The sequence below is a fragment of the Falco cherrug genome, chromosome 6, assembly GCF_023634085.1.
Source record: "Falco cherrug isolate bFalChe1 chromosome 6, bFalChe1.pri, whole genome shotgun sequence".
NCBI lineage: Eukaryota > Metazoa > Chordata > Aves > Falconiformes > Falconidae > Falco > Falco cherrug.
Window position 1 is genome coordinate 87510936 of NC_073702.1, and position 26869 is coordinate 87537804.

At 41.5% G+C, this 26869-nt stretch overlaps 1 protein-coding gene across 4 annotated transcripts; it reads left to right on the forward strand.

Moving 5' to 3' along the window:
• Positions 1–11520: 11520 nt before the first annotated feature.
• On the forward strand, positions 11521–26804 carry C1D (C1D nuclear receptor corepressor). 4 transcript variants are annotated; one of them, XM_055714223.1, is made up of 5 exons: positions 11521–11651; positions 21435–21581; positions 22933–22999; positions 23473–23528; positions 26256–26804. In XM_055714223.1, exons 2-5 carry the CDS (start codon positions 21435–21437, stop codon positions 26430–26432), a joined length of 447 nt encoding a protein of 148 aa, XP_055570198.1. In that variant the 5' UTR covers positions 11521–11651; the 3' UTR covers positions 26433–26804. The 4 variants fall into 4 exon arrangements, with proteins under 4 accessions (XP_055570198.1, XP_014135417.1, XP_014135416.1 ...); XM_014279942.3 differs by lacking the exon at positions 11521–11651 and adding an exon at positions 11658–11895; XM_014279941.3 differs by lacking the exon at positions 11521–11651 and adding an exon at positions 11658–11854.
• Positions 26805–26869: the final 65 nt, after the last annotated feature.

Sequence of the window (26869 nt, forward strand, 5' to 3'; positions counted from 1 at the left end):
ATGCAAGTTTCAGTTTTTAACTATTGGTGAAACCAGATTGTCATAGGAAAATGTCGACTTTCTCCAGGTTAACAACGGGAAAGCCCCTGTGTGGCCGTTTTTGCAAAGAAGCTCTGATTTCTCAGACTTCGGGATGAGGAATGGGTAGCTGACAAATTCAGGCGAGTCACCTGTGGCACACCAAGCCTGACCTCCCAGGGACGGCTCCCGAAGGTGGAGGCTGGGCTGCCGGGAGAGACCTGCTGGGGCCTTATGTCTGTCCTGGGCCTGCCACCAGCTGCCATCCGAGCAAGGTGCAGCTGGAAACGGCCACGTACGGAGGGTAAGGCAGGGAAGGTGGCAAATGGGGGAAGCAGCGTGGAAGCCAGAGAGCAGAGGGGGAAACTGGCTTGAAGGGAGAGTTGAGGAGATGTGGTGGAAGGGCAGCACTAGGGCTGGGGTGAGGTATGGCACAGATGCAGACCTGGCACTGTGTGACGTCCTCGGCTCTGCAACCTTCCCCAAAGCTGTCTCTTCAGTTTGCTGGGGCTGCTGAGCGCTCTGCTGCAGCGAGTCACATGCTAGAGGCTGAGGCAGGGCTAAAAGGTCTGAATGTGCTGATGGATCCAAACTGGACCTGGCTATACTGCTGTGCTACTGCTGTGTTACAGTTATTTATAATACAAAAATTACAGCTTCCCAAAATCTAGAAACATTACCCCTCCAAACAGAAAAATGTTACTGGGATAGTGTTAGTAAAATGACACTGGGATAGCAAAATTGCAAACTTAAAAGGGAAATGGGTTGCAAATTTGCCTGTGTATTGTGTATTGTCCAGCAGCTCTGTTCTGGAGAGCACGAGGTGACAAGCTTTAGACTGAGAGACTTTGGACTTTTTCTCTCATCTAAGATTCCAGCTAAATACAATTATTTACATACATAAATACAATAAAAAATGAAATAAAATTGTCCTTACTAACTCCTGGGTTTCTTAATTGATTAAACCAGGTGAGGAAAGAGAGCAGCAGGCACCTGTGGGTAGAAAAGGCTCACAAACTATTAAACCTTAAATACTGCAGAACGGAGAAATCATTAATGCTCGTGTAGTAGAAGAGGGCCAGCAGGAAAATTGCAACAGACCGTAAACCTGATGCACCTGTGGAGGTGTATGCTGTTAGTAGGCTGCTGCTGCTGCTGGGCTCTAGCCTGCCTTCAGACGCAGACTCTTGTGCCTCAGGACTAGCAAGGGCCAGCGGGGATGAAAGCCCATTGATCAGACCGGGAGGTATCTGAAACAGCAACAAAAGCTTAGCTGCCAGGAGAGCAGCCCTGAGGTTTGACCGGCGGGAGCCCACCCCCCTGTGAAGGAGGCATTGTGCTCAGTGGCTTGGTGTGGGGAGGGTGCCCCGGCTGTGGCCAGAACCATGGGGATGCTCTGGTGAGGTAAGTTCCCAGTGCTGTGGGCCAGCACCGAAGCTGCTAAGGCTGACCTCAGAATTTCAAGACCCCTGAGCAAGGGCTAATGAGGTCTGTCCATCTGTCAAAAACGTGCCTCGCTAACCTCTGGTGCAGGTATATGTGCAGGTTTCACTTTGGCTTGGCAAGCAAATGGCAGGTTGTGTAGCACGCTAGATGTACGTAGGTCCGCAAGTGTTCTTTCAAGGGATGTAGGCTAAATATTTGGTGGAAGACCAAGATTTATGAGATCCAGCTGTCTTCCTTATGACTTGATGGTTTGCCTTCAAGTGTAATATTTAGTATATGATTTTTTTTTTTTGACACAAGTAATCCCATCTGTTTGTGTGCATAGTGTAATGCTGAGAGCATATTCTGAAATTATTTTAAATGTTGTCCCTCTTAGGGTGCATCCCAGCAGGAGGGAATAGGGAGAACTACTGCTCTGCAATCTTGGCTGCAGCTTGCTTTGAGAAGCTGGGGGTGTGGGAGTTCAAAGAACCAATTCAAATGCTTTGAGTCTAAAATGCACTGCTCAAAGATGGCCTCCATTAGCTTTGTGCTGTAAATAAAATATACTCTCTGAAAGGCGTGCTAGGCAGCAGAAATTTGTGAAAATACGGTTTCTCTCTTTAATAGTAACTGAGTCAAGCACAGAGAAAGCTCTCAGTATAGGTTCCTGTGAGGGAAAACAAAGAACTCTTGAGTGCAGGCCTGGGCTTTTGGTGATATTTTTATTATGTACTTAGCCTAGAGCAAAAAATGTCCTTTCCTTATACAAACAACTCCAGGGAGCACTCCTAGCGAGCCTACACGATGGTGATACAAATTAGAGCAAGAACTAATAAACAATGCTTCTTAAAGCTCCATGGGCCTCAAAAAGATTGAACGTATGTTGCCTCTGGGTACTTAATTTTGGGATTAATTTTATTTGTTGATTTGCAAAGGAAGGAATGCATTTCCCTCATGAGTGGCTGGTTTCATGAAAATACGTGATGGCTGGCATGGCAAGAGTTTTCAAAAAGCTGAGAGCTGGAAGGAGGCACAGATGAAGGGTAGTGCCGTCTTTGTTCAGGAAAGGTAGTATCTGTAAGTATCTGTAGTATCTGAAAGTAGCTGTATCTCTGTGCCTGGAAAATGAAAGATGGTTAACTGGCTGGAGAGAAGGGCTGTTGCTAGTGCCTGTACTATGCTGTATCTCCTCAGAGGATTGGGTTTCTGCTTCTCCCAAGCCAAACAAGAAACTTAAGCAGACCAAAAGCTGCTTGTGGCAGCCTAGCCTGCTCTATTTATAGTCCTTCCACCTCTTGCTGAAGACTGGCACCTTGCCTCTGCAGCCTGGAGGCTGAAGAGCTTAAGTGTGTTCTAAATAAAATCATAATGCATCAGAGATTAAATGCACAGGGCCAAATCCTCTCTGGTGCAGCACGGAGGAGCACTCTGGAAAACCCCTGCCTAGCCCAGGGCGAGGGAATGGAATGTACTACCGAGTTGGATGGCTCTGCTGTGAGTGACCACATTTAACAAGTATATCTGCTTGGCAGCTATCGCTTGTTTCCTGTGCAAACTATCCCTGTATGCTCATCGAAGAGAATAATCTGTTTATGGGCATGACTGCAGCCAGAGCATAGGTACGTGTCACACAATTTTGCTGGGGGTTTTTCAGTTTTTTTTGGCAGGTTTTATTTTGTTTTTACCAGGTGCTGCCCAAATCCCTTCACATTAACATAGTTACTTCGGCCTTCACCATTGGTACAGGTCCTCGGAGATTACAGCCTTCCAAGGTTTCTGTGCAGGTAGTCTGTATTTGGCTGACAGTATATAGTTTTCATCACCAAAAAAATAATAATCATTAAAAAAAATTACAGCTTTGCCATGACTTGGATTGAATTTTAAGCGAAGTAGGGCAAGTTATGGCTGTATGGGAAGCTACAACACAGTGCACTGTCAAGGTGGGTGAAACATCACCTATTGTCTCTGATTTTAGCAAAGTTCAGCTGTGATATAGAAGGTATTCAAAACCAGAATCGGCAACAAAAGAGCCATGACAGAAGAAAGGAATGAGAAGAAAGTTAAGTAGCATGCCAGCATTTGAGAATTTACCCAATCAAGTTAGAAGGGCTCATGTGTGAATGGTATTAGTTTATAATTGCTTATTGCTTGTGCCATCCAAGATAGCAACTGTAACTCTGAAGGGCAGAGTTAAAGCAGGGAATAAATGGCAAACCTGTGCACTGCACAACATACACTAACATCCGGAAGTGCATGTGCCCTTACCTCTTCACAACCACTGATGGTGTTAGGGACATCACGAAACTGGTGCACAGAAGATGGGGAATTGTGTGGAAAAAAGACACCTGTCCTCCGGTAGTAACTTCAGACACAGCAGATAGAGCTTGGCAATACTGTTCAGTTAATCTTCTCTAAATTATTGCCGTCAAATATATTCAATAGCAAATAGGGATTGTTTGGCTAAGCCGACTGATTTATAAGTGAGAAGCTATTAATTTGTGCTCTGCATATTCATCACTGTAATAAACTTGTCTGAAGTTGGTATTGACAAACTGCCAGAAAAGATGTTGATTTACTACTCTTCCCTGCCCGCCCCCCCCCCCGCCCCCCCCCCCATTATTAAGCCTGCATTTTCTTTCTCCTGATGCCGTTACTGCTGTATTTTCAGTAGTACATGCTCTGAACGCAACAACTGCTCACTCCTCAAAGAATGTCTGGATCACAGTCTGTATGTCTACAGCGTATTTAAAGCCTTTGTGCAGGCAAGATATTTTGCAGTAGCAAACACAAGGCCCAGCACTTTGGGCAAGGGGAACGGTTGGGCAGGAGCTGGGTGTGCAGTGTAAAGCGTGGCTGTGGGGCTGCCCGGGGCAGGGCAGGTTCAGCCCAGAGGAAAGACCAGGTGGGATTTCTGTGGAACCGGGCAAGAGCTGTTTGGTGACTCGGTGATGTGGCCAGTTCTAGCCTTGGCTGCAAAAGGTTTTCATTCCTTGCTGGCTTTTTTGGGAGGACCTGCTTTTCACCCGCATGGCCTCCCTTGCAGCTGCACAGTGTAGTCCACAGAAGACACTGGAAGGGGGTCCGTGTTGCTTGATGGTTGCAAGAGTATCTAGGGTCTCAAGGGCAGTGAGTAGCTGCCCCATGCTCTGGTCTTCCTCCTCCTCAGCCACCAAAAAGGTAATTGCCACTCTGCAGCAAAGGGGATTGCAGCAGAATATCTCCTCCCATAATACTCTCCAGTGTTACACTTTTAACTAGTTGATCTGGGCCAACTAATAATTGTCCCAGTAATTTGCTGGTGTGATTCAGGACTGTAGTGTGAACAGGAGCTGCTCCTGATAGGCAGCCTGTGTGTGGTGGCCCTGCTTTGGAGACCAGCTCAATTTAACAGTATGGTCACAAACTGTCTCTGAGCCTGAGAACAAGCCTGTCACTGTTTAGCTTAATAGTACAGCCCCAAGCTCTGGGACAGATGTGTCTGCTCCAGTTTTCTCTACTTCCAAGAGATCTCCTTCCCTTCTGCCTGTCCTCCCCTACCTCCACAATGTTAGTAAATCTTTAGTCACCGTCTCTGTGTCTGGGGATGTGCAGAGAGAGCTGAGCTGCAGAACCACATGAAGGCACCTGTAAGTTCCCTTCTCTGTTGAGGCTGGTGGTAAAAACAGCCTGTACGGAATGCACAGATTGGGGTTCCCTTCCCAAACCAGTAGCTGCTTGTTCTCCTGTCAGTGTGCAAGAAGCCACCCAAGGTTGCCAGCTTCTCAGGGTATTGCCCGATCAGAATGTTACACCTGACCTTAAGCATGGCAGTGAAGCTGAATATTTTTCATCACTGTAAAAAGCCCATCAGCAACATAAATAAAACAAGCACAGGCAAGCTCTCCTAGGTTGCTTGGGATTTGAAGGTTATGAAACATTTAAGACATTCTCTGAAGCCAGAGGACACATCGGTTGCAGAACGGCAGTAAGGCCCACAGACCTGCAGAGCAGTCGAGATGCGATGGGACCTTTTTGTGTGGCGGTCATTCAGAAATAGCAGCTCAGCCTGTTTACCAGCTTGCATTGTATCAACTGCCCAGTGTTCGACTGACTGTTACGGTCTTGCAGTTGAAACTACTCTTTCTTTCAAGTAAATTACTGTTAAAGTCTCCAAGTCCCAACTGCTTCCAGTTCCTTCTCTTACAGGCTGCTTACATTAAAACCCATCGCTGGCAGTATTTGTGTTTTATAAAATATTGAGGACCTGATTTTTTGTGTGAACATTTCCACCAGCACAGAAATGCTACTTACCCTCACTTTGCACAGACATGAATGGCTACATGTGGTGCAAAGCTGTAAGTTGTTCTTATTCATGGATTTGATGGGAGGGCTAACAGAGCTGCACCCTTCCCTGTGTCACAGAGCACAATGGAACCGTGCACCCCTTCTATTGCAGTTGTAGCCATTTCTGGCTCTGATGATGTGGGGATGTTGCTCCAGCCCATCCTGCATTCGCCCACCAGAAATAATCCGACAGTAGTGGTGTCCTCTGTATACTAAAGGCTTTTTCCTCCTGCTCTCTTCATCTTTTGTCTTTTGCTTGTTGCTTAAGATTTTTGAGAGTGAGAATCTTCTCATGAGTATTTCCAGCTTGGAAGCACCATGAGGCTCAGGTTTCTAGGTAGCACAGCAGCAACAACGAAAAATAACAAAAAAAGGTATGTGCAGCTAATGAAATCTGTTAAGTTCAGTTGCATGCCATGCTAAACCTTTCATTTTCTGAGTCATCAATCTTCCTGCAGAGATGACAGAATCTCTCCTTTGTGTTTCTTTCTGGCATAGCTCAACCAGGCAGGACTTTACGGCCTGTTCAGCAGATGTGGGGGACAGACCCTTCCTGCTGCCTTGCAGAAGTGCACAGTGGCACGGGCCTATGGCATCTTCATATCCGGCAGTGTTTTCCCTTCCTGACATTCACATTCCCTTCCTCCCACATCCTGCTGTGGTGGAGTGTATGAGAAACATAACAGCAGCCACACTGGGTGAGACCAAAGACCCTTCCAGTCCCATATCCTGCCTCTTCAGGGGCCACGTGCAGATAAATTAATATAAAAAACCCCTTTAAAATGACAACTGCAATTTGGGTCCTAAGTTTAATTTACTCCTAAAGTTGTCCTAGGCTTCCTGCTAAAATGAAGTTGGAGTATGAAATATATCGTTCTACTGAATTTAGGCACAGAAGCTAACCACTGAGAATGGTGGAATGCTAATGCATTTAGAAATAAACCTCAATTTCTAAGACAATTTACTTCCACAGTCTTAGTGAGAGAGACAGATATAAAAAATTACAGCTTTACATACTAATTGTAAGAAATACAATCTTACAACAGTATCAGAACAAATACTCTACACATAGTAGATTGCTTTCAATTTATTTCTACAGTTTCCATATATAAACATATATAACTTAATAGATATATCTACATTCAGCGAATAAAGCTTCGTATGTAAAGTAACCAGATATGGTACCCAGCACTTCACCACATCCTGTCATTTAATCTAGTTGGCATGAACACAAGTGCTTTTGATCTGTACTATCTTTATCTCAGTGTAGATCTCATCCCCCCTATCTGTTATGTTAAAAAAGCTTTAATCAGAGCGTTTAAGCTAGTTTTATTAAATTATATTATTTTTCCTCCTCAAAACAAAGGTACATCAAGCTCATTTCCTTCTTTCCATGTACTTTTACATCTGTGTTTTGATTAGAAATGTTGTTTTCAAAAGGGAAAAGAGTCTGCATTTAGTAGGTTTAAAGCCATTCTAATTTAATTTGAGCTTAGAAAAAAAGGTATTTCCAGAGCATTTTAACTGAAAGGTGAGTCTAAGTTCACCTGGGCTTAGGCTGCCACATACACTGTCCCCAAGCCCAGCAGACTGTACTGCAACATGGGAAACTTTGGAGCTTACACTCCTTTCCCACTGTCCTAAGTGTCGCTCTAGAGTTTTTTTAGTTCCTGAAGAAGTGAGGCAGCCCTGTGGGTTACCCTCAGGACTCTGTTCCCCTTCTTACCCTATCTAGTGGCTGGGCACAAACCTGGCAGCTAGATATCTTGCACTCTTTTTCTGGACTCACCATCTGCCTTGTAATAAACCACTGCAAGATCTCTCATTCCTGCCCTGCCTCCATGCTCTCTGCATATATCTGGCCTCTGTAGAATGCAGGCAGAGACTGAAGTTACTATAAACATGCCATTGAGCCAGGCAGCTGCCTGTAACTGTCCTTTTATGAGTGTTTGCCTTCTGATTTACCAGAGGAAACATCAGGTACTCACCCCTCTTCTATGGAGTTGCAAGCGCACGTAGGCAGGCAGGTACTGGCAAGCAGATGGGTGTTCATGCTTCAGTTTACTCCTGCTACACCCTCTTCTGGTAACTTGCTGGTGTGCCTACACATCAGATTGCAAATTCATTAGATTACACTGCAGAGAAACAGGCCTCGCAATCGCAAAATGCCTACCCTAGCAACGCCCAGTGTGGCTGAGGCCCTTCAGACACAAGTGTACTAAACACACTAACATCTCCCAGACCGGTCTGCTCACTCTGACCTGGGATTTTGAAAGGTACCATCTCATCCTCTGCTTTTTAATAACTCTGGCCATAACTTGACTTTAAACATGCTAGGCCAGGAACTGTCATGAAATGGTCTGCAGCTCAGGGAATGCAGGTGCAGACTAACTCACTCTTGAAATGGTTTAAAATGTGATGTCGCACAAGTTTAGACAAACGCATCTTAAATGCAAGCTACAGACTGACTAGAGGTAACACAAAAATTCTCAGTTAATTTCAACACACAGCTTAGCTGTACTCTCACTGACTTAATCTCGTTTAAGTCTGTGTCAGTTTAGCATTTTCAGCGTGGTTGCTGAATCTCTAGAGGTTAAGACAGAGACCGACAGAATAAAAGGCATTCTCTCTGTGTTTGGATGTACTGGCTTTCCAGTAATTGCTAGAAAGGGCTTATGGTGGACACCTGATAAAAGTGTCTACTTATAAAGGTTGAATTATTTAATGAAGTAACTCTCCTGCTCTATTAAGACTCACATTAAAAGGCCAAAAAGAGCAATTAGTGTCAGCAGCAGCTGGATTTGCAGACAAAGCGATTCTATTGCTTTATTTTCTCCCTTAGGATGACTATAGATGCCTATTACAACCACCTTTTGCTTTTGGTCTGATTTTAGTGTCTGCATTTCTATCCTGCTGATGATTTGTTAACCCTTTTGCTACAAGTAGCTTCTAGCATCCTTCTTTGTATTCATACCAGATTCACAGCAGAAGAATATAGGCTATTTTTTTATTATTTATCTTGTCTTCTATATGAGCATCTCCAAAGGCTTTTTCAGTGGCATTGCTTCTGGGAGTTGGAGTTGCCACAGTTGGTCTGTACATCAGACTGTGATGCTTTGCATGACCCAGGCTGTAAACATAATGTTTCCAGTGACGTCAAGACTACAGGATTTGGCCTCCACATCTGCTCAACAAAGAACATTGTGACTCTGCAGGAGGCAATATATAGTATATACAATGAATAAGATACATCATAATAAAGGAGTAATTATGTTAAAGATGCCTGTCACTGACTGCTTTGGAGAAAATATTCAAGATTGTTTTCTGTTGTTTTGGGAATGATGGAGAAAAATCAATAATCATTCACAGGCCTCTCAAATGAAATGGCTTCCATTAAGTACTGGATGGCAGTATAGCTTTTTGTGGATAGATTTTTGTATAGATATCCATATATATAAAAAAATAATATATTTTCAGAGTGGCATCAGCATAAAACAATTGAATTATATGAGCTGTATCTCAACCAGATTTTGGCTAGAATAAATGTAAATCCTTAACTCCTCACTCTCTGCTCTTGAAAACCAACCAACAGCACAGCCATTTTAAGCAGAAAATGAATGCTAATATACCTAGTAATCCTCTGAGTGAACTGCCTCAAGAAATTCCAAGACTTATGGCGCCTAATATGGGAACTCCAGTTAACTGAACAAAAGTATTAAATCTGTAGTAGTTTGGAGCCAGTAGCAAATCTCTTAACAAACATAAACCACTAGAAGGAGACAGAGAGCCACACTGTATGATCATGAAATACTCTGAGTACAACCTGTACTGCATTAATGCTATACATGGTTACAATCTTCTACAAACAGAGTTGGCTGAATCTGAACACTGATCAGCATGCGTTGCATTTTCCTTTGATTTTGTAATTGAAACAAATTACTTGGTTTAGGAAGTAAGACTCTGGCAGAAATGTCTACCTAACTTTTGGTAAATCAATTAGTCCATCAGGTGACTTCTCTCTCTGCATTTCCCAACCTATGATGTGAATACTGAGGTACGGATGAACTAAACATACGTCAACTGTTCTAAGGTCCTTATAGACATTTGGCGCACTGGAAGCGCAAAGTATTATTTCATTTAGGAGTGCAAGTCTTGCTATTTCTCTGCTACCCTTCAGAGTGTTATATTTCTGATTTTTTGGGGGGGAAAAACCAAAACCAAAACTCTTCTAAATTCCTTTTTACCTACTGTGCATAATTCTGGAGTTGTACTAGTAAAAATGAACAAGATAAAATAATTAAGACCATGCTTTTTGAAAATAAGAAAAGGTCATGAAAATTTAGTGAAATGTTATATTATTACACTAAAATATTATGAGACAGTAAGGATACCATGCCCTACTTCAGTGGTTCTACTATGCATATTTTCACCCCACATACAGCTGAAAGGCTCTTAAAGAATCCCTGTGTTTGCTGGTTTCATAAATACTGGTTTTTTAAAAAAATATTTGTATTGCTTTTGCAGCCATTTTTGGTTGAAACTGAAAACCTAAACCTCTAAGTCTCCTGGAGGAAAAGAAGATGACAAGATGTGAACAAGTAACTGTTCCATCTGAAGATCTTTAGATATGCTTTCAACTGGGAGTAGGGAAAAAGACTCTCATTTGCAGTTCATACCGATTTAATTAGAACACAGTATAGCACTTAGATGTAAACCAACCTATTAAAAGGAAGCTCACTTTTGCAGTATTTTAAACTACATTGAAAGCACAGAGAAGTGCACTGAAGCTAGGTCAGACCCCAGACTTCCAGTCTTGTTCCCCCTACAAGTACACTCTTCCACTTTCCCCAGTCTCTACCTCATCCTTCATCAGACTGGACCTGTTTCTCTCTTCCTCTAGAAACACTGATGCTGAGAAAGCCAGCTCAGTACACTTCGTTCAGGCAACCAGCCATGACTTAATCAGCCACATATACTCCTGCATAACCTACAGTTGAGAACAGGCCCCCTTCAACCACCCTGAAGGATTCCAGTGATCCTATCTTAACCTGCCTTGGAGGGGACAGGCTGCAGATTTTAGTTACAATAAGCTTCAGATGAGGTTGTGAACAGAAAGGAGGCGAAAAAGGTTGTTGGCTAGGAATGCAGTACTTTTGATGCAGATGCCGACTTCTGTTTTACTGTTTATCAGAATGTAAATTGGTGAAACGTGGATCTTCTCTTTGGGAGCCACAGATGTGTTTGTGCAATATTCCAGTCAGCAAGCTCTCATGGTGGAGAAACACGCTGCATTTTGAACCCAGGAACCCAGATTTATTTGTTGAAATCGTGAGGAGAAACACAGCGGAAATTACAACCAATAATGATGTCAGAAACCACCCCTCACTCGGGGATGAGGTGAAGCAGTGCAGCCTCAGTCAGAACTGACACCACCCTGCTGGGCTGCCCCCGTGCAAACACCGCATCTCCGGCATTAAGGAACCACATCCAACACCAGTTTGTGCCTCTCTTTTTCCACGAAAAAACTGAAGTCTCTGGGAACAGCAGGAGATTTTATCAGCTGTTTACCTCCTCCACCTAAGCGGCCTGGCTGCCGAAAAACATGTTTTCTGCCCTAAGAAGAGCGGGCCCGGTTAATTTTGTTACGGCCGGATCCCTGTCATCCGCGCACCCGGCACGTCAGCTGCGGGGAGGGGGTCTGTGGCCGCTCCCCAGGCTGCCATCCCCGCCGGGCCGCCACCCCCCCACGGCGCAGACCTGCGCAGCGACGGCCGCGCTCCCGCCCGACGGCCCTGCCGCTGACGTCACTGCTGCGCGCCGGGGGAAGCCCCGCCCCCTCGCCGCTCGCCCGCGCGCGGGGCCGGGCCGCCTGCCACCCTGAGGTAAGAGCGGCTCCGGGCTCCTCGCCCCGCGGCGGGCCTGCCTGCTTCTCTCCCTTCCCCGCCGCCACGGCTCGGCCTTCGGGGCGGCGGCGGGCCCGGGCGGGGAGAGGCAGGTCTGCCCGTGGGGTGGGAGTCGTTACCCGGGCCGGCAGAGCGCTTCGTGTGGCGTGAGGCGTTTTCCTGAGGCGTTTGAAAGGAGCGAAGTGCGTGGTCGGGGATCAGGGGCCTCGATGGCCGTTCGCGGGTGGGGGTGGCTCGGCCCTGGGGGTTTTCGGTCCGCGGAGGTGAGGTCGGCGAAGAAGGGTCAGGCTTTTTGAAGAAGGAAGTGTCCGAGCTGAGCTATAAGCAGCGGTCCTGTGCGGGTCTTCGGGGGGTGCATCCACATCCACCCCCCGCAGGAGACGCTGTGCCCGAATGCGTGTGGGGAGTCGGGTCAGTGCCCCAGTCCCGTTATACCGTGGCTCTAAGGGATCCGTAATGCCTTTCGTCTTTCACAAAGTGGTGTTAGGACAGGAGATATTGGTTATAAACGATTGGGAAAGCCTTGCTCTGCATGAATCCTTACTTCACCTGGTACACGTGTGATCCAGGAGCCTGTGTGTGGCCTAAGAGCTAAACTAGGCTTCCAGGGGAGCTGTAAGTCGGCGCTAAACAGTGTAAATTGTTTTGTTGTCACCGTCCCAAATGTGTGGACAGCCCTACATAACCTCCCAGAACTGGGGGTCAAGTTGTGTGCGGTACTGAGTTTGTTACTGAGCGTAAACATGGTTTAAAGTATGACTTGTTTAGTTACCTATGAAAAAGAGAATATGCACTATAGGCTTTTTAGCTGGAGTCATGCCTGGAGGATGGTTGTACCTAGCAAAGCTGTGCTGTAGGCAGTAAATGGTTATGTTCCTATTAAAAGTCAGTTAGAGTTGCAACTCAGGGAGCCTTGAGGACTTGGTAACTGTTGTAAGAAGAGTGTGTTTTTTTCAAAGAGAAGATACGTATAGTTTGCATGTACAGGCTATGGTTAAAATAGTTCAGCAGCACTCTCTTCCCATAACGGAAAGTGACGTGATACTTCAATTTACAAAGCTCAAGTACTTTGTAATAAAGCGTATCACATTGCGGTTTTCTCATGTTGCTGCTAAAGTGAAGATGTCCCCTTCCTTACACTTTGTTACAGCTTTCTGACTGCAAGCTTAAACTGCTAGCGACTTAGAAGGGACTTTGGCTTGCAAATTAAACTTTAGATTATGCTAATTAGAAGGCCTCATTTTTGAGACAAAGAAGAAAGGAAAGACTTGATCCAGAGGGACCTTGAAGGTTTGAGTGGTGGGTCAGTGTGACTGTCATGAAGTTCAACAAGGCCAAGTGCAAGGTCCTGCACATGGGTCAGGGCAGTCCCAAGCACAAATACAGGCTGGGTGGAGAATGGATTGAGAGCAGCCCTGAGGAGAAGGACTTGAGGTGTTGGTTGATCAGAAGCTCAACATGAGTCAGCAATGTGCACCTGCAGCCCAGACAACCACATCCTGGGCAGCATCACCAGCAGCGTGGCAAGGGAGGTGATCGTGCCCCTCTGCTCCGCTCAGGTGGGACCCCACCTGCAGTACTGCATTCAGCTCTGGGGCCCCCAAATGAAGAAGGACACAGACCTGTTGGAGCGAGTCCAGAGGAGGCCACAAAGGTGGTCCGAGGGCTGGAGCACCTCTCCTGTGAAGACAGGCTGGGAGAGCTGGGGGTGTTCAGCCAAAAGAAGAAAAGGCTCTAGAGAGACCTTATAGCAGCCTCCCAGTACCTAAAGGGGGCTTATAGGAAAGTTGGAGAGGGACTTTTTCCAAGTGCAGTGATAGGACAAGGGGCAATGGCTTTAAATTGAAAGAGGATACATTTAGACTATATATAAACTATATATAAGGAAGAAATTCTTCACTGTGAGGATGGTGAGGCGCTGGCACAGGCTGCCCAGAGCAGCTGTGGATGCCCCATCCCTGGCAGTGTCCAAGGCCAGGCTGGACGGGGCTGGGAGCAACCTGGGCTGGTGGCAGGTGTCCCTGCCCATGGCGGGGGGTTGGAGCTAGATGGTCTTTAAGGTCCCTTCCAACCCAAAATTCTATGGTTCTGTGTAAAATAAATAAAAATTGAAAGGTGTCTGACACATTTCTTGTTTTAAAAAATATAGAACATTACTTCCAATCTAAAATACTTGGATATTGCTGATCCTGTGGTTTATCCTGTGGTAGCAAGTATGACCCTTGCTAAAGAAATCAGAAAGCACTGAACACAAGGCTATACCCCACAATGTGAGAAACTTGAAAGTGATTGTTAGAATTCTTAAGCTTCCCATCAGAAATATGGTGCAGAATCTATGCAGACCTTTCTGATAAGCACATTTCTCTTTGAAGTGGCTTAAGATTTTTATAATAAATTCTTCATCTGTACGCAGTTGGTCTGCTTTTCATATGAAGTGCCTGCATTTAGTAAAGATTGTTTGTTTTTAATGGCAGCAGTAGAAAACTGTAGAGTGTATATGGAATGGTGAACTGTGAAAAACATAAATTTCTTTAAATAAATAAACAGTGCACTGAAATGGTGTTGGTCACCACAGCTCCAGATGGGTGTTGCAGAATCAGAGCTGGAAGAGGCAGCACAGAAAGAATAATCAAATGTGACTGACTGAGGGATAACAACGAGAATGAAGCTTGACATTGTTAACTTTAGAGATGATGCCAAGGGGATGTGATAACAGACTATGAAAGCTTTGAGGTTGTGGACTTTATTACCTTTGTCTGAGCTCTCTGTTCACTATAACTATTTGCTTTTCTCCATTCTTCCTGCGAGCTTGCTATGAGGCATTCTGCTGGGCCTCGGGATACACACCACATTTAGTTACCTCTTCATGCAGGCAGTGTTCCCTATGCATGATGCTCTGGGTTCCCTTTTCCTGGCTTCCTCTATGCTGGTTCTTTTTTCTCCCTTCCTTGTCAGGCTGTGGTTATTGCCATGCCCTCTCTTCCTGTGCCAGGCTAGAGTATGTCTCTGTTCTCCATCCTACAATGTTTTATTTCATCAATTTCAATCCCTGTGAAAACTCCATGTCCCCAAATGAGATTTCCCTATTACTCCCTCACTTCTGTGATTTCACACATCCCTTTTCTTTGCTGATAGTAGTTGGTCTTCTTTTTGTCAAGTTATCAGCCCTTAAATTCTATTTAGGGGATGGGTAGAAAAGATTGATGCAGGAAAAAAACAGGGAAAATAAGATTGATGCTTAGAACATAATGCTCAGAACACAACAGCCCACAGTTACTGCATTATGTTCAATCAAAAATGGCTAAATATGCTTCTAACAGTTGAACAGAGTCTTGTTAGCACAGTTAAATAATGAACTGCCAAAAAGAGATTTGGGTCACTATTCTAAACAGTAGAGAAAGGTACTGCATGAAGTACAAATACAGGAAATTGAATTCTGATGAAAGCAAGTACTTTTTCATGCCTTGTGGAACTAGTGGCTAAAGGAAAGAAAGGAGGTCAGCAGTTCAAAAGGATTTTTAAGCTCCTTGGCTTTAATTCTGGATGTTCATGCTCCTGATACCAGTGGAGTGTGGCAGCAAATTTTAGAAGATGTAGTAAACTCCATGGTTTAGAGTATACAGCAACTATCGACTGGAGACAGGTTATTTCCTGTTAGCTGCAAATTTGGTAGAAGTATTCAGGACTGATTGGTTTCACAAACAAAAGCCCTCTGTGTGTAAAATGTTTTGTACAAGGAGACAGTATTTTGCTGTATGAGAAGTTCTTGCTAGGTTCAGTGTAACCAAAAGTGTATGTTTTAAAGACCAGTTTAGATGTATAAATTTAACATCACTTTAAAGCCCCAGTCATGAACTGAGCTGTGGTAGCATAGTCTGAGTGTGAGAGCTTTTATGAAAACCTCTCACTGAGAAGTCTTCTGGACATACCTAAAGAAGGCTGGTTTCATTGTTGTATTTACTGATGGGTGTACTGATGGGTTGGAGCGGAATGAGAGCCTGGGTATATTTGATTTGTTCAGAAGAGGAAACAACTGTGTCATCAAAATGTGGAATTTAGGACAGCTGATTACAGAGAGTAAAAATGTTTTATGAATCATGCAGATCAAGCTGAAGGTTTACATCAAAGTTGGTGTGGATATAGATGGGGCCGTAGTGAATATGGGTTGTTTAATCCAAGTTGAGATACCTGTTTTCTCTTGTGATACCTACCATGGGCTGAAGTGTAAGTGAGCCTTAGAAGTATTATTCCCTCCCTTTAAATTTGAATATTTTTTAAAGACAGATAAGAATAAACTTTGCAAATCCTTTGAGGCTCGAGAGACTTTATCTCAGTGGCATCAGCAAGAGCCTGATGGCTGTGAGCTGTTCTGTAGGGTTCTTCTGTGCATACTGGAATGCTGACTGGAGCCCAGCTTTGAAGGCAGGGTTAAAAATGATTGCTCGGCTGTTGCCCGTTTGTAATATAGTACAAATTGTGCATTGGGTAACTACTGTGGGTTGAGTTGGGATATTTTTAGGGGATCAAGATAAGCCTGTTGATGCGTACTTCATATTTCATGGTAGGCTTAATTACTTCTGCAATGGAAATCTTTCTGGCGAACAAGATTGCGAGTTGGCATTGCAAGAGTGCTCTGACTAATTGTACTTGGATCTGCTCTCCAGCTGCCCCATGCTGGCTTGAAAGGCGGTAGTAGCAAAACAGATCTGTGAACACAGTGACGACTAGCAGGCAACTAATTATTTATTATGCAGCAATAATGCTGAGCAGTGTCTGTCACAGCTTAGAGCCTGTCGTACTTAAGAGCTTTGCAGACATTGAAATAAAGTGGATTTCTGTGCCCAAAAGAGGTTTGTGATCAAAGAACTTAGTTGTGATCACTTGTAGCTTTAAACTTAAGATGCTTGTTGCTCCGTTCTCCTACAGCCACAGCAGTGAACTACAGCGTTTGAGCAGAAGGGACATCACTGCTGCACTTGTGCATCAGCCACATTCACTGCAGGTTTGTGAGTCAGAACTCAATGAGAGAGAGGACAGTGTCAGTTTTTAGGAGTGACAGAGATGGTTTGTGATACTGATGCTGCTAATGCATTTGTTTTGAATTGGAGAGCTTTTTTATATGCCCTGACCAAAAGGTGTTGGGTTTGTTTTGGGTTTCTCCATATAATATGTAAATATCCATGAAAAGAAGGAAAGTCTGATCTGACTTTTGTTAGGTGAATAATCTGAAAAACTGAAAGATCTGAGCTTAGTATGAAGACAAGGTCTTCTAGTGTTTTAAGAAATAGGTAAGAATTAAAATGAAGTGTGAAGTGAGTTGCAATATTAAGCAGAATGGTTGCTAAATTGCTTTTGTCTTCTCTGTGCATGTTACAGAATATTACAAATACACCATGTTTATGCTGAACTTGCAGATATAATTCCAGTTGAAAACCATGTGCATGATGCTAACACGGAGCATTTTTTAATTCTGTCTTTTGGGGTTTTTCCAATTGCCATGTTGATATATGCATGTAGCTCCTGTTACTTTCACCATGCATCTTCAGCAAAATCTCTTGTAGAGGTACCCAGGGCCTAATTAGAGTTTGTATCTGTCAGTATGACAAATTCAGTTTTGCTGTGGAGGTGGGCAGGAAGGGAGGTGTGGTTTTGCTTTTTAAGCCAGCTGGCAATTACTTTCTAAGGCTTGTGTTAAAGCACCAGATATATTCAAAGATTATTCATAAAAGCCACCAGCAAATTGTCTGCAGTTTCCCTTTTTCATTTTCTCACCTTTCTATGCCAGTCATGGGTGTGCTTTTCTTGAAAGGAGTCTGCAGAGCTCTTCTTGTCATTCTCCTGGAAGATAAATGGGAAGATAGACGATTTTGCTAGTTGTATTGTGCACAATCATCTGTATTTTGTTTTTATTTAAACTTCCTTAATACTGCATTTAACTCAGTCTGATCTTAGATCAATAGCCACATTAGCACTACAGTAAACTGCTTCTGTTTGTCACCCATTTAGTCTTTATACCATCTGCAGAAGATCATGTATTTTCTCTTGCTTTCTCCTTTTCATATTTGTGTCTTTTCTGTGGCTCATCATCTCTGATATTTTCTTCCCTTCCCTTTTTGCAGGTTGAGTGTATTACTTGCTGTGGTTTATACTGTGTTGTCTAAGTAGAAGTTTACACGAATGTAGTCATGTTATGTAGATGAGAATTTATTCAGAAATTTTTAGAATATTCAGAAATTTTTCACCTGTGAAAGCTCGTAAGACAATTTTTGATTGGACTTAAATGCAGCGAGTAAGTTTTCTCATGAAAATGGTTTACTTATTTAAAGTTCTTTTCTTCCTCAAATATATTTCTTTTTTATGCTGTTTTCTCAGAAACTACATGGCAGTTTTTGATGTTCAAGGTTAAAAGGGAAAGTTGTTTCTAGTAGATTGATGTTGTGAAGTCATACCACATTTTTCATTGCTATTTATTTGCTTTGTGTCCTTAATCAAAGTAGGCCTTTTCTCTCCTATTTTATGTTTATGGGTTGTGAACTTTCCTGTGCATTCTCAGAATTAAAGCTCTTACGAAGTATTATCATCATGCACACAACCACAGATTATGTGTTCTCAGTTACAGGTGTTATTACTTAATAATGAAAATGCTGCCTTATCCTTATTTCCCTTAGAGTTCCCCATTATTCACATACTTACTTAGCAAATATTTTCATCATCATTTCTCTTATCTGAATATTTTTACTGTCCTTAATTTTTTTAAGCAGGATCTCTGTGCCAGATAAAATTTCACTGAAAATCAGCAAATTCAACAAGAGAAGACCTGTGCAGTAAGCATTGACTCCAGGAACTGAGTTAAATTTCTGTATGTTCAAAATATATAGAGAGGAACACTTGTAAAACTTTGAGGAAAATTTTCTTTGTGGTTTAATAACTGAAACATAACTATTGAGGGCAGTATAGCCTTTAGGTATGTTTAGAGAATCACTGATGTGGTCTTAGTTCCATCCTTGGCTTTGTCATTCTGCAGGTGCAACTGTGCAGTCTTTGTGTTGATTTTGGCAGAAAAAATTTTGCAGTGTTTCCAGCGTATGCTTTTTGTAATGTAGTGTAAGTTTTCTCTTGTTGATTTAATATTAGCAAAACTATTTTAGGCTGTTGACTGCTGCCTTATTATTGGCATGCGCCAACACTGTAACATAACCTGCTTAGAGATTAGTAATGCTGAAACAACAGCCTGATGAAAAGAGAGAGGTCCCTACTCAGCAGGAGTAGGAACTTACTAGTTCCTGTTGAAATGAAAAGAAAACACAAGTTCAACAGATTCTTCCCTCTCCCTGGGCGGAAGGAGCGGACTTATCAACGAAGGGTGATGTACACAGGCTGATGTACAGCCTTGTTTAACTGAGGGCTGATGTATTTCTGTCCCCCTCCCCCGGCTTTCCTTGCTAATTGATAGTGTCAAAATTCTCTTTCATGAGACAGCAATCATAGAAAAAATATCTTTTGGACTGTATCTCTTATCTTTCCTTCTATCTTCGTATTCTTTCTCTGTTTCATTCTTTAAGTCTAGCTTGGAATATTGGAAAGAATATCATATATGCTCTAGTGACTGTTTATCCTTGCAACTGCTGTAAAGTAGCTTAAATTAGTTTTAATTGATAACACATTACTGCAACTGGTTTTTGTTGCTGGTTTTTTATTCCTGCAGTTGCTGCTGCTGCTGGATGCCCTGATAAAGGGAGAGAGAAGAGTTGGAATTTATCACTATGTTCATATCTGTCTATCAAATTAAGACCATAGTAGATAACGTATTGTAGTGATGGTAAGCTCTGTAGAAGATTGTTGGACTGGATTACACCTCTCTTCCTGTATGTGTAGTAAATGTGTATTGACAGACACCTTCTAACCAAGCTTAACTGTATTAACAGCTGGGAAAATCTAGTTTCTTCTGTAGCTTTGAGTATTTTTTTATGCTGTATTATATGACTAAAAGTGAACAGCGAACATGGTTTCTGGATTCTTTTGATCAGCCTGAGAAGGGAGTAGGGAGGGGACCTTCAACATGTCATGGTTAGGATTGTGATTCTGTACCCAGTCTGAAAAGCAGCTCTGTCCGGGATGAAAAGTCATGCAGCTGAGTAGGATTATAATTCTTAACTATGCAAACAACAGCAGTGAAACTGGACTTGTTAACTGGCCAATCATATTTCTGGAATCACACTGGTGCGGTTAAAACTGGAGTTGCAGACAAGCTTGAGTAGCTCCACACTGTTTTTCCTCCCAATCCTCCTTCTGTTTGACCTCCAGGAGACAATATAAATAAAAAGAAACGTCTCTCACATGTACCATGCTCTTGCCAGGAAAAGGGAAAGATCAAATCGTTACCTAAAACAAATGCCAGTGATGTGACAGCTGGTTGCTGTTTCCTTGCTGTTTGCAGTGACTGTGTGGCTTGGTGTTTATGGAGAAACTGCGCTTTATCTAACTTATGTTCCCACTCTCTGTACTCAGTGGCTGGGTAGTGGGATTATTACACTGATCCTAAGTAGGAAGGACTGCAGTGATCCAGGTGGCCCCACTGTTCATGATGCAGCTCATCAAATGGGCAGGAAAATTATATATTTCTTTTCTTCTTTCCTTATAACATTCCAAAACTTGTTGCTCAATCAGTAGAAGTTGTAGAAAATAACGTAGCTTTAAGTAGCATTAACTCCCCAAGATAATATGTGATTTTTTATTTGAGAAGAATTAAAGGTATTGATTGTAAGCCAGCAGCCAGGTGGCTCAGCAGTAGCCATGCCATGTAACCATGAATGCTGGGATCAAAAAAGGAGTGCTTTGGGATTTTTCACATAGAATTGTAAAATCTTAAATCGTTTAGGCTGGAAGAGACTTTAAAGATCGAGTCCAGCTGTTAACCTGGTGCTGCCACGTCCGCTGCTAAACCATGTCCCTAAGTGTCACATCTACACTGTCTTTTAAATACCTCCAGGTATCAACTGCTTCCCCAGGCAGCCTGTTCCAATGCCTGACAACCCTTTTGGTGAATAAAATTTTCCTCTTTGCTTATCTCACAGTTGCTGTACATAGCCGTGTCTGCAAGATTTCCAGAGTATTTTGCAATGGCCAAATCAGCTCTGCTTTGTTACTGGTAGAGTTGTATCACAGATTAGAATACCCCATAGAGAATTCAGAAAACTGGATACAGCGTTCACAAGAAGAATTTCTTGGACCAACTCCTAAATTTAGCATTGGAAGATGTAACTGACCCTGACATAACTGGTGCTGCATAACCGCTTTAAAACTGAAGTAATGCCTGTTCCTATGACAGGCTGAAGCCATATTCCTGTTTGGTTTGGTTTTTTTTTTTTGTTTGGATTTTTTTTAGTGTCCTCCCTGTTGCTTGGTGTAGCTCTTTATATACAGTGATTTATGGAGCAGTTCTTTTAAACAAGCAAATAATTTCTTTCTATCACAGACTGTAAAAGCTAAATACTGTTTTGGGACTCTTACAAGAATAGGTACTACAGTCGTGTCATTTGTAATGCTCCTTCATGCCATTTTGCACAGCAGTTACGAGATACCCCTGAAATTATACGACCTTTAACTATGTCACTATTGACATTACCTGCTAGAACTCTTCAGAAGTAGGCATTTCTTATAATGTTTAATGAATTAATGCTAATGCTTTGTATTGTAAAATACAGTCTTTTGACTCCATAGAGACTTAATGAAAAGGATTATGAGGTTGTTTCCTCTTTCCAGATGGAAATGTCAGAAGATGATACTAATACGGAAGACTACCCCACTGAAATTCATGATTATCTTGCAGCATTTGAAAAATCTCTTGGTTCTGTAGATGAGATGCTGAAGACAATGATGTCAGTTTCCAGGAGTGAGCTTCTCCAAAAGGTAAATAATTTTCCCTTTGACAACCTTTTTGTTATTAATACAAGAACACTTGGGAACCCAAACTGAAATAAAAGGGTCTGTTAGGCTAGCAGCCACACAGAAATAAAAAATATGACGCTTCCTACCCTTGATACCTAATATTTGAAATTCTTACGTTTCTAAGATATCCAGATGGTCTTACAAAGGAAACAAAGCAATATATGCTGCTCCAAGCTGAAAAGTGATGATCTTACCAATGAGTCATTAGGTGGAGGACATTCTGGCTTATTCCTGGCCTTCCTTAAAATGCACACTGAATGCCTTTCATAACAGAGAGGTCATTCATGTTTTTTTTCCTTTTCACAACAAACTTAACGGAACATGGTATACCCAGAAGGATGTAGAGGTGGATTGACAACAGTGAGAATTGATCTGATTCTAGAAGTCTGGACTTGCAGAACCTGATGTTTGAAAAACTGAGCTGTCTCCTCTAGCTATGTTATAAGTGCAAGTCTGTACAACGTGGGTTTTTTTCGGGACATAAAGACAGAGCAAGGTACTGCCCAAAGACTTCATACAAGCCTCTCTATCTTTTAACATTTAAAGCCTAACATGTAATTTCTTTCTGTAGGGCAAGAAAAAGCTAGCACATGGGGGAACTTCTTTATCCTCTGAGGATTTCTAACACAAATAAATTATGAAGAAAACAGCCTTGACAACACTGATCTTTTGACAGTATCCATGTTAGAACTAGTGAGCTGTACAATGGTGTTATCAGAGTTTCTGGAAATCCTATAGAACTAAAATAATAAATTGACTCTGACAGTCAAGGAAAAAAAAACCCTCATTACCTTTATTCTTCCTTTGCTTTACAGCCCTAAGTATTCCAGCATGCGTTGAACACAGTCTACCATGTGTACTGTTATGTTAATGTTCATTGATTCTCTATAGCATAATATATTCACATATGGGCTTCAGCAACCTTAAGACTTTATTTATTTATTTTTATTCCATTGATAGCAACAACTATTTTGAATTACGTTTCTGTGGAAAAGCAGGGATTTAGTTCTGACTATGGCAACTGTAGTCAAAGAGCTATGTACCAAGAGATTTTTGTGTTTTCAGCCATATGGGACTGGCATTTAACATCAGACTGGGAAAACGACATGAATACTTGCAGAGGAAAGAACGGTTCTGTGATGGCATGGAAATAGGCATAGATATGGTCTCGGTGAACTGGTGGTACAGAAATGTGCTCATTTAGTGTGGGTTTGTTATGAATGCATTCACAATTATAAAATGTGCATATTACTAAAATTGTGCATATCTTGTTTAAAAATGTGCAAAAGTGTGTGGTTTTTTTTCATTCTAGTTAGAGCCTCTTGAGCAAGCAAAGCTGGATTTGGTTTCGGTGTACACATTAAATTCAATGTTCTGGGGTAAGTATGTGGTAGGAGGAAAAAGTAGTGTTTATGATTGCCATTTGAACACCTTCTAGACAGCTGCAAACATTAAATAATCATATTTCATAGCAAATAATCAGAAACTTGTAATTACTGTGAGGACACAAATCATTGCCATCTGTAGGGTAAATGATGTCCAAACTCCAAATCAAAAATAGGTATTTACAAAAGCTGACTTTGGACATGCATTAGGATGTTTCTTTCTGGGCTTTTTGTGGCAACCTTTCCTGCCCTTTTAAGGACAGCAGGTTTAACCATGTTAGATTTTATTATTTTTTTTTAGCTGCAATACTTGATGATAATAGTTCGTCAGATACTTAACAACACAGTTAACTTCAGTTCTTATTAATGGTTTTATGTGGAAAGTACAGTTTTCCTGTGTGACTGATTGATTGGGTCTGTAGTTATGACAGCCTTCAGTTTCAAAAAAACATGTATTTTTCTTGTAGTATACTTGGCTACTCAGGGAATCAATCCAAAGGAACATCCAGTGAAACAAGAACTGGTAAGATTCTAAGATTCTTACACTTCACGCAGCGCAGTATCTTACTTGCCCAGGACAGTTAACTCATTTAGAAATAAAATAATGTTTCTATCTACATTTAAAATTGGTATGTTGCCATAATAATATGGATATGGTACATGGTGTTGTGTAATGTTCATATGCCCTGCTGGGCTCCCTAAATTAAAAAAGTTGTATTTGTAGTTCCAAACAGTACTGTTTAAAGCAAAGAAAATTGTAGAGCCTGCTGAAATTAGAAAAGAACAAGAAGATGAATGATGTCATCTTACCTTTTCTTTTCTCCACCTTTGTTTGAGAATTGGATTCTGAACAGAGCAGCTTTTCACTTGTATCTGTTAAATGGAAAGATGTTACATATCTGATAATAATTTATAACTTCCACTATGGCATTTTTTTCTTATAAATACTTGGAATCATGTTAATCTCTGAGGCTGCCTTTTCTTACTTTTGTATGACTCTAAAAGTATAGTGTGGTTGATTTACTAGTGAAGCCGGGAAAGAGCCCCCCTCCCCTTTCCAAGTCCTCCATTAATTCATTTTCTCAGCAGTAAAGAATCCAGTTCAGCAACAAAGCTAAAAGCTTTTTTGGCACCAGTTGTATGTGTATTGTCCAGTAATTCTGCATTAGTGACATATTTACAACCTATAATAAATCTTCTAGGTTTGTCTTTATATTCCATTTAGATGCACGACTACAGTATAGAAGGCTGGCTATCTTGAAAATTCTGCTGACTTAAAAAATCAAATAATTTAGCCTAAAGAAAAAATACCAATCAAAACTTATAGCTATCCACTTTAATTCCTATATAAATGAAAATATTAAGTCTGGGCAATCATAAAATACTTAGCTTATAATGTAATACTTACATAACCAGTAGAACGGAAGATAGGACTGAAAAATGTGGAAAGCTAGCCTGAATAACAAGAATACTTCTATTTTTAATTTTGTGAGCTTTTCAGTAGTCTAGACTGTATCTTATTAAAAATGAATCAGTTAATATTTCATGAGCTTTCAGTCAGTTTCTTGTTCCTCCTACATTATATAGTGTCTGAATATTGTGTTAATTTAGCAATGCTAAATAATAAATTTTATCTCTTCTGCTGTGGATATTTTTTGCTGGTATTTTACTTCACAATTGCCAGTCATTTAAACTCTGAAGAATGAGGGAATCATCATAGTCTGGGTTCTTATCCAGTTCTCTTTTCCTTTTACAAGTATCGAGGTGAATGAATGCACATTCCTTCCTTCCAAGAGCACTGTGATACTCTTATTCATGTTGAAAGGGAATAAAAAAAAGACTTATATCACAATTGTTTTGTTTTTAGAATTGCTCTTCTTGTGTACATACAGGGAATACACAGGGCTTCAACCTGTATTAAAACTCACATTCAAGTGATCAGAGTTCATTTCTTTTGTCACGTTGACATTTGTCAGCTCCTTTTTCCCATGCTGATACACGTAGGTTTGCCATCTGTTCTCATTAGCCATCTCAGGCACCAAAGAAATATTACAGTCTATCATGTTTTCAGACCCTGTAAAGCTCTCCTCATTAAAGCTATGTTTTTGAACAGCAAGAGCATCCAACTTTTTGTCAAATCAGTTGCTTATAATGGTCACTGAAGAACTGAAAATAAGTCCCATAGTGTAGGTCTTGTAACTTTTGTTCCAGATTCAAAGAGCTGTCAATGGCTGTGTGATAAATTGTGGGTTACATAACATCAACATTTATTTAGTTAGCAGTATCCAGAAATGTTCTGTTAATCCACATTTATAATTCAGCTATTGAGTAGAATGCTATATATATGTGTGCGCATATATATATATATATATATATATGTTACTGGTTTTTGTATTACAGTAACACCTAAAGGCCCTAGAGTTGAAGGCCATATTAGGCTAAATATGTAGACATGAAATCTATCAACCAAACTTCTGTGTATGTTACATCAATCCAAGCCATGCTTTGTTCAAAAAGAACCTTAGATACCAAATGACTATGGTAGGCTAAGATGGCAAGAAAGTATCTCCTTGCTTTGTGGAATGGCAGTGGAAACAGAGTTTGTTATTTATGGTCATAAAGGAACTTATGGTACAGCTGGAAATTCATCAGGCTGCCTTAAATTGATAGGCTCCCTTGACCATTTCAGGATCTTAACCATAAGACTTCTGTGTAGTTGCATGTGTAATGCTTGGTTTTGTGTAAGATGCTTTTTGGTTTTACTTGGATGTGCTGAAGGTTTTTTTGATTTGTTTGGTTGTGGGTTTTGTTGTAGACAGTAGTCAGGCAGTATAATTCATCTATAAATATGTCAAATATTTAAATATTATTTTGCCCTCTTTATGTAGGCCAAACTCTAAATTGAGTTCAGTATTTTGTTTTCTGACTTTGCTTGCAAGAACAATTCTCAGCTCACTGTAAATTAGATGCAAAGTCTTCATCTCTGTAGAACTTCATGTTCCTATGACAGTGGATGTCACACAGATATTAGTATGGTAGGTGCCTGTGATGGAAAACTTGCTAAAGGGGAAAACTCAAGTTTGCAAAGAGCCTGGTATATATATTCAAATGATGCTGGTTTTCTAGGTATTATAGTTATAGAAATGTACAGTGTGGAGAGCTTCTACTTACTGTTATTTTAGCAGCAATCTTGGGAGAATGGTGTGAAATATACTACTTATTTTTTCTCCCCACCCCCCCTTCTTCCTAGGAGAGAATAAGAACATACATGAACAAGGTCAAAGAAATAGCAGACAAGAAAAAGGCTTCCAAACTTGATAAAGGCGCTGCTTCTAGATTTGTAAGAAACGCACTCTGGGAACCAAATGCTGAAGATGAACATACCTCCAAAACTCCTGCTAAAGGAAAAAAGAGAAAGATGGACTAACTTTTTGTTTCCCCTTATATAAATCAGAGACTCCTAGAACTTACTTCAAAATGTGTTTTGCATACTGCATGCACCTTGCAGAGGTGCTTAATCTTGATTAAGTTATACTTAAGAATTTTATAGGATTGTATTTTGTCCAGAACACTTGTCACTGAGGTGATTGAATTGTATGTGTATCTAGAAGTCCCATTTGGTGCGAGAAGTAACATTTCAGTATTCAAATGATAATGACCTGACACACTCTTGCTGGTAACAGACACTAGTGATGTTTTGCTCATAATGCCTAAGAATTCCTTCTTTTTTTTACTGCTGAATGATTCTTTTTTATACGTCCTTAATCTTCTGAATATTAAAAAGTCTCAAAGAATGCTATCCAGGCTGTGGTGTTTATGAAAGAGCCATGTTTACTTTCTCATTACATCATTGTGTGAAGTGCT